Source organism: Arachis ipaensis, chromosome B06 (genome assembly GCF_000816755.2).
Source record: "Arachis ipaensis cultivar K30076 chromosome B06, Araip1.1, whole genome shotgun sequence".
Taxonomy (NCBI): Eukaryota; Viridiplantae; Streptophyta; class Magnoliopsida; order Fabales; family Fabaceae; genus Arachis; species Arachis ipaensis.
The window spans coordinates 1,615,513-1,622,250 of record NC_029790.2 but is presented as its reverse complement, the minus strand read 5'-3'; the positions used below and the strand labels follow the sequence as shown (position 1 = coordinate 1,622,250).

General features: G+C 33.7%; 2 protein-coding genes across 4 annotated transcripts; one reads left to right on the top strand and one right to left on the bottom strand.

Moving 5' to 3' along the window:
- On the top strand, positions 583 to 2,822 carry LOC107645226 (V-type proton ATPase subunit F; the record flags this gene model as incomplete). Its single annotated transcript, XM_016349205.2, is given in 5 exon segments — positions 583 to 682; positions 1,312 to 1,379; positions 1,934 to 2,015; positions 2,175 to 2,257; positions 2,478 to 2,822. Coding segments are annotated over 4 exon segments (393 nt in total). The 3' UTR covers positions 2,643 to 2,822.
- Positions 3,017 to 6,738, bottom strand: LOC107645227 (tryptophan synthase alpha chain). 3 transcript variants are annotated; one of them, XM_021103668.1, is made up of 10 exons: positions 6,582 to 6,738; positions 5,867 to 6,071; positions 5,220 to 5,366; positions 5,081 to 5,146; positions 4,607 to 4,715; positions 4,165 to 4,310; positions 3,927 to 4,004; positions 3,638 to 3,715; positions 3,478 to 3,537; positions 3,017 to 3,384 (listed from the first exon to the last, which is right to left on the bottom strand). In XM_021103668.1, the coding sequence occupies exons 2-10, from the start codon at positions 6,050 to 6,052 to the stop codon at positions 3,250 to 3,252; spliced, it is 1,005 nt and encodes a 334-aa protein (XP_020959327.1). In that variant the 5' UTR covers positions 6,053 to 6,071; positions 6,582 to 6,738; the 3' UTR covers positions 3,017 to 3,249. The 3 variants fall into 3 exon arrangements, with proteins under 3 accessions (XP_020959327.1, XP_016204692.1, XP_020959328.1); XM_016349206.2 differs by having other exon boundaries at positions 4,234 to 4,310; XM_021103669.1 differs by having other exon boundaries at positions 5,867 to 6,010; positions 6,582 to 6,703.

Sequence of the window (6,738 nt, the reverse complement as noted above, 5' to 3'; positions counted from 1 at the left end):
ATTAATTAGTATGTAAAAAATTATTTTTAAAGAGAAAAACTAGTTAATTACAAAAGACTAACTGTAATCACACTTGAATTTACTTGTATTAATGGTTTCAACTTCACCAACTGATAAAGCTAAAAATTTAGGCAAATATATTAATTCCTATATATTAGGCCTTGGTGATAAAATTAGGGCTTAAAATCAAATATATTTTTAATTATTACAAATATTCTGATTTTAGTAGCAGTCTATTAGTTTTTAAAAAGTCCAAAAATATTCAATTTTATTTTTATATGTTTTTCTTAAATCAAATATTTTTTTGATGTTTTGACTTTTGAAGTTTTTTTTGTGTGCTTACGTATATGTTTTCAAATTTTTATTGAATTAAAAATTAAAATTATATATAATGAGAGAACATATTTAGATAAAAAAATTTACATTGATATATAATTATGTATTATCAGTTTCTCATGTTAACTAAGATAACTCTGTATTTGTCAATCAGTTATAACTCAAATGGCATAGTCTCTTTATACTCAGTTGTGAATTCGAGTCTCGTATTTTTTGGTAAAAAAAAAAAACTGTATTGATTACCATATACGGATTGAATCAAAACGAAGAAGCAAGAACAGAGTTGAGAGCAGTAGATGCGTGGATACTGACTGACAAGCCTTACTCTCATCAATCCATTCATTCGGTAAGCTTCAATCTCCATTCCTAGTTCTCACCCATTTATTTTCATCCATTGAGCTTTCAAAGTTTTGATGATTGATGAATGCAATAAGCTGCGATCTCCTTCGATTTTGCTTCGGATTTATTCAGTATACCTACTCTAAATAAACCTAGATTTCAAAATTCTTTTTTTTCCCCCCTGACCTTCAAGTTCTCCATTTCGCCGTTTTAAATTGTGTTTAAGATATCTTGTTATGATTTTGGTTCTTCCTTTTACTATCATTTTAGAGTATGATTTTCTGCTTCTCTAATGATGTTTGATTTCATGCATCTTGCTTACAAATCTCATGTTCTTTAGTTTGCTGATGCTAGTTTATCGAATATAATTTAGCAATTTGTTTCAATCAATTGACGCTGGGTCTGGTTGATTGATAAACGTTTTGATGTAAAAGAATTTGAAGTCATCCCTTTCTTTTGTGGCATATGGTGCTAAAACCGATCAATATAAATTTGAAAGAATGGACCTGATATCATGTTTTTACCCTTGTTGTATGTGGCTGAATCTTTCAAATTACAAGTTGTATATCTTTGTTTGTATGTCATCTTTCGTTTACTTTTTTTTTCCCCTTAATCTTGTTCATTGCAATTGTTCAGGTTAAATGGCAAATAGAGCTCAAATTCCCACAAAAAATTCAGCACTCATTGCTATGATCGCAGATGAGGTAAGCGTGGCATTTCTGTGACTGACGAGGGTTTTAAGTGGTTTGTGTGGTAATTTATTTTGATTCTTTCTCAATTTTTTTAATGTGCAATTCAACCTTCTGGTTTAGCTTAGGACAGGTGGTGGTTGGGTGGGAGTTTGGATGACAATTCAGGTTCAATGTTTTCTGTTGGTACAAAGTTGTAGCATTTTATCTTTAATTTTTATGATTGTTCTTGTTAAGATGACCCTATTTCATCCACCAATATATATTTGAAAGTTTAGTGGTTGATGTCTTGATGAGTGCCAGGTGCGGATGTGCAAAACCTATTTCTATCTTGACCTGTACATTAGAGCTCTATTAGCCTGTTGAAGCATTTGTATTTACCATAATCCATATATAATACTAGCCTATGTAATTTGCCTAGATCTCTTCTGGTGCATACATGCAATATTTGATATCAGAAATCTAGCATCATGACGCATTCTAGTTTCTATGATGTTTGTTCTGAATTTTGATATTTTAGATGCACTCTACCATAAAAAGTAATAACTACTTAATGGAATATAATGCAGGATACCGTTGTTGGATTTCTGCTGGCTGGAGTGGGTAATGTTGACTTGCGAAGGAAGACAAATTATCTTATTGTAGATTCAAGTATGCAACTGTTCTTCAGTTCATTTTATGAACTTTCTTCTATGCTTAACTGATTTCAATTTGTAATGATATGGCAATTTTGTAGAAATTTTAGTAATTTGCTGCCTTCTTAAGTGTTAATAATAGACTTCTAATCCTCTCTTGGGATGTTGATTTCAGAAACAACTGTGAAACAAATTGAAGATGCATTCAAAGAGTTCACAACTAGGGAAGATATTGCAATTGTGTTAATAAGCCAATATGTAAGTTGCTTTTCTATCCATACAGATTCATAGTAAAGAAAAGTCCTTAGAGTAGTTTATAGCTGCATATTGATTCTATTTCTTTGAAGATGTTCTGCCTAGAACGAACCCCTCTCATTGAACTACAATATAGGTTATTGCCATAGGACAATAAATATTTTCCCCTCGAAAACTTTACATTTTGAATTCGAGATGTAATGCCTTTTGTTTCATTGTTCAGGTTGCAAACATGATAAGATTTTTAGTTGATAGCTACAACAAGCCTGTTCCTGCAATATTGGAGATTCCTTCGAAGGATCATCCTTATGATCCTGCCCATGATTCAGTTCTTTCACGAGTGAAGTACCTCTTCTCTGCGGAATCTGTGGCTTCTGGGAGACGCTAAGCTCCTAGTTTAAAGTTTTTTTTTTAAAGATATGTGCTTTGTTATTGGTTATTATAGATTGAGACTATCCTCTGTCACCTTGTGAGTTAAATTGTAAGCCAAATATTCGTGATTATTATTCGAATAAATTATATGATACTGCTGTGGCAATTATGAATTTGCATCATGTGCTTCTGCTTTAGCTTTGTATTAAAATTTTCAACGTCTATAAGATCATGAAATATTGATCAAATTTGTGTTAAAAGATCTGGCAATTTGATGGATTGTGCAAAGTTAGATGAGCCTGAACATATGCTTGTGAAAACAGGCTACCAAGTACCAACTATCAAACGTTGGGATCATCACAAATTTTAACTTATTCTAGCACCGGAACAACAACGAAATTTGAATCTGTATATATAATTTTATGTTAAGTTGTAGCTACTTGTCCATGCTGATACTATGGCTTTACTATGGAGAAGGATAAAATTTCACATCTATAAGATAAGAAAAATAAATCCTTATTCAATCCATTATTATTATTATTATCATTACCAATTACTCAAACCATTATTATCTATGCAGACACAACTAGTTTGAAGTTTCTGGGCTTAAAAGCTAATTAATTTCAAGGAAGTGCTGATTTTAAGGAGTTGGTTAAGTTTTCCAGTTCTTTCAATCCCTCTTGAGGCGAATTAGCCTCACCAAGCAGCTTCACCATAGCACTTCCAACAATCACACCATCTGCCCCCCATCCTGCTATCTGTATCATAAGTCAAAAATTGTTGATTTGAGTATGAAAAGTAACCACTGTGATAGAACAAGAAGAATAAAAAAATCTGCAGAGACAACTAACCTGTTTCACATGCTCAGGTTTCGATATCCCGAAACCAACTGCCACTGGCTTAGTTGTTGCCTGAATTTTAAAATAAAATAAAATAACGATCAAGGCGTTCTGCATAAATCTTAAGGTTCATCAGAATATTATGACATAAACAGGAGTTAAACAGACAAACCTCTTTGATTTCCTGCAAAAGAGTTTGAACCTTATCACTAACCGATGCTCGGGCTCCGGTGACACCCACTGAGCTCACCTATAATTTAAAACAACAAATGATTATTGACTTTATGCTGGCAGGGTTTGGACAGAGAGTGTTCTGCAAGATGTTTTCTGTTTTTACCATCATATTCTAATCCAAAAACCTAGAAGATAATTTGTTAACACTGTTACCTTTCAAACCCAATTTGACGCGGACTAAATTATTTTTGTGAAAAATAAAGCATAATGGAAGACAGAGATCTTACAAGATACACAAATCCTTCCGACGCATCCACAATGGCTTTCATTCTGTTTGTTGGTGTGGTAGGTGTGGTCAAGAGTACCTTAATGATATCAAAGCAGATGTCCCAAATATGTTAAATATACACACACAAACGCATTCATTCATCAAAATGAAGTAAAAGAATATTTATCACCAATAACTGTATGTAATATCACAAAAAGCATAATGTAATAGAACACACATTGCTCCTCAATCATTACCATGCCTTCTCCATCATGCTCAACTTGAAAGGTTCTGTAATTATGAGTTCGGGTAAAAAAGAAGTTTACCAGTTCAATTCCATTGTTCTTTGCTTCCATCCTTAAAGTTTTTGTCTCTTCCAGAGGAACATCGGGAACTACAAGTCCTGCACGTATACACGGGAAAGAAACGAATGTTATCCTGATTGCCAAATTGGAGAAAAAAGAGAATTCCACGACAATGTGGCAATTGACATGACTTGGCAGAAAAGTACAGAGGAGCATTCTTTTATAATAATAAATTTAAATTAGCAAATATGAAATGTCTTTAACTACAGCTTCCCTTTGTCTTGTCTATGCATTTTATGACATTGTTTATCATAGAACCTTTTCAGAAGAACAAACCTGACATTACAATGTAACAAATTCTATGCTATTTGGTAAGCGATTACTCATGTCTCACCGTGAACACCACAGTCTCTAATGGTAGACATAAATTTCTCAGTGCCACGCTTTAGTATCGGATTGTAATAAGTAAAAAGTGCAATTGGACAAGACAATTGTGGAACAACCTGGCAAATAAATCAGGTGGTTAAACATTAATACATGAATATAAGGGAAGGGACACTTGGAAAAGGAATAAGGCAAGGTATTCTGAGCAAGTTATTTCTTTTTCAAAACAAGTCGAGTAACATGATATTATGATACGAAGGGTTGAGAACCTAAAAGACATCTGTCTAACAGCATCTCCTTACCTTTAAGAACAAGTGTAGAGGAAAAGACAGGACTAATTTAATTAACATCTTTTGGAGTATTTTCACAGCTAAATTGTCAATTAAAGAAGACAAAGAGTGGAAAGAGACAGAGTATTAAATCGTTGCAAGAGGACACAGCAATTAGAATAATCAATAACTGGAAAAGGGTTGCATAAACAAACCTCTTTCAACATAGAGATAATAGCATCAAAATTGGTGCCCTTTGCTAGAGAACGAGTAGCAGCAGCCTGAAAGGAAAGACTGATAAGTTTGAGAATCAGGCAGCATGAAATAGCACTAAAGGAGAAGAAAGCATCAAACCTGGATAACAGGACCATCTGCCAAAGGATCTGAGTATGGAACACCTAGCTCAATTATGTCGGAGCCACATGAATCAAGAACTTTCAGTGCTTCTGCTGTGGTTGAAAGATCAGGATCACCAGCTGTGATGTATGGAATGAATGCCACCTTGACACAAAATATTCATTAGAATCTAATCATTCAATCAACAATCACAAGCCAAAAAAAGGTACTCTGACTCACATCTCCTTGCAATAAAGTTGATACCTTACAATTTACAAAATATAACCAAGTCCCACATAAAAGATGATTCTAAACCCAGTATAAATAAAAAAATAAGAGTCCAAGATTTAAAAATTCATAGAATATGAAACCAGAAAGTTATCTTATTATGATTTTATATTTTTTTTAAAATAAGTAAGCAATACATAACAATTCAAATTGCATCATACAAAATGAAAAGCATGTCATACATGCAACTTCGCATACAACCACCAAGGCTTGTTCCACTAGGTCGATTTGGCTACATGAATTAAACAATACCATATTTTTCTACCGTTAAACATTCCTACTAGTACCACCTTTGGTCCACATCATAAACATCCATCGAAGTTCAGTGTTGACTGTTGATTGCTTAGCACAAATCAGCAAGAAAAATTAACACTTACTTTTCCTTGTTTCTTCAGCCTAGTGAAGGTTTCAGAGAGCCCAACTGTTTCCATCGTCTTGATAGCGGCCACTGGAGTATACCTCTTTACTGAAACAATAGCTCTCTTGGAGGGAAGAAAGCCCTGGAAATTGACCTCTGGTTTCTTCAATTGCAAGAAGCAAGCTGATTTCAGGGCAATAGCCATAAAAAATATTTGTCTTCGACTGATGCAATTTCACATGGGAGTAAAAATAAGGGTGGTTAAATGAAAAAACAGCTCAATAGCATAGTATTACATAGAATAAGATTCAATCTTTATGGAAAACAAATACATATATAATCTATAATCATGATGAAATCCATAACATGCATCAATTGAAACATAGCAACAAAATTCAAAACGAGGCCAAAAACACAACAAAGAAAAACACAATGTGCTCAACCTATTGGCTTTCCTTGAAAAAATTAGAACAGATTTCAGAAACCCATTACAAAGCAGAAAGCTTTATACCAGAATCATAAACCCAACAAGCCAAATAATATATCCCAAATCCGCAATCTTCACAGTTTCATATCATTCATGAAACTGGCTACTACAGCTGGTTCATCAAATGCAGAATTCCTTAGCATACCAATATTCAGTAAATGTGAATAACATGGGAAAGGAATATTCTTGTGAATCCAATGCAAACGAATACTAGAAAGAAGAAGAAGAAGAAGCAGAAACCTCGTACCTGGAAGTGAATCAAAAACGGAGTCGTCAGAGAAATTCAAGAGAGAGAAATGGGTTTGGTCTTGTGTGTCTCTAATCCCTGATTTGAAGCTCTTACGTGTGTCTGCGCGCTTTTTATTTTGGATAAATTACAGATACCTCCCTGAGATTCCACACAA

Bases quoted from the DNA above. Each gene is read 5' to 3' on its own strand.
- LOC107645227 (XM_021103668.1), bottom strand. From the start codon at position 6,052: ATGGCTATTGCCCTGAAATCAGCTTGCTTCTTGCAATTGAAGAAACCA. The intron at 3,716-3,926 runs GTAAGATCTCTG...TTTAAATTATAG, and splicing joins CGGAAGGATTTGTGTATCTT to GTGAGCTCAGTGGGTGTCAC. The intron at 3,385-3,477 runs GTTAGTTGTCTC...CTTATGATACAG, and splicing joins AACCTGAGCATGTGAAACAG to ATAGCAGGATGGGGGGCAGA.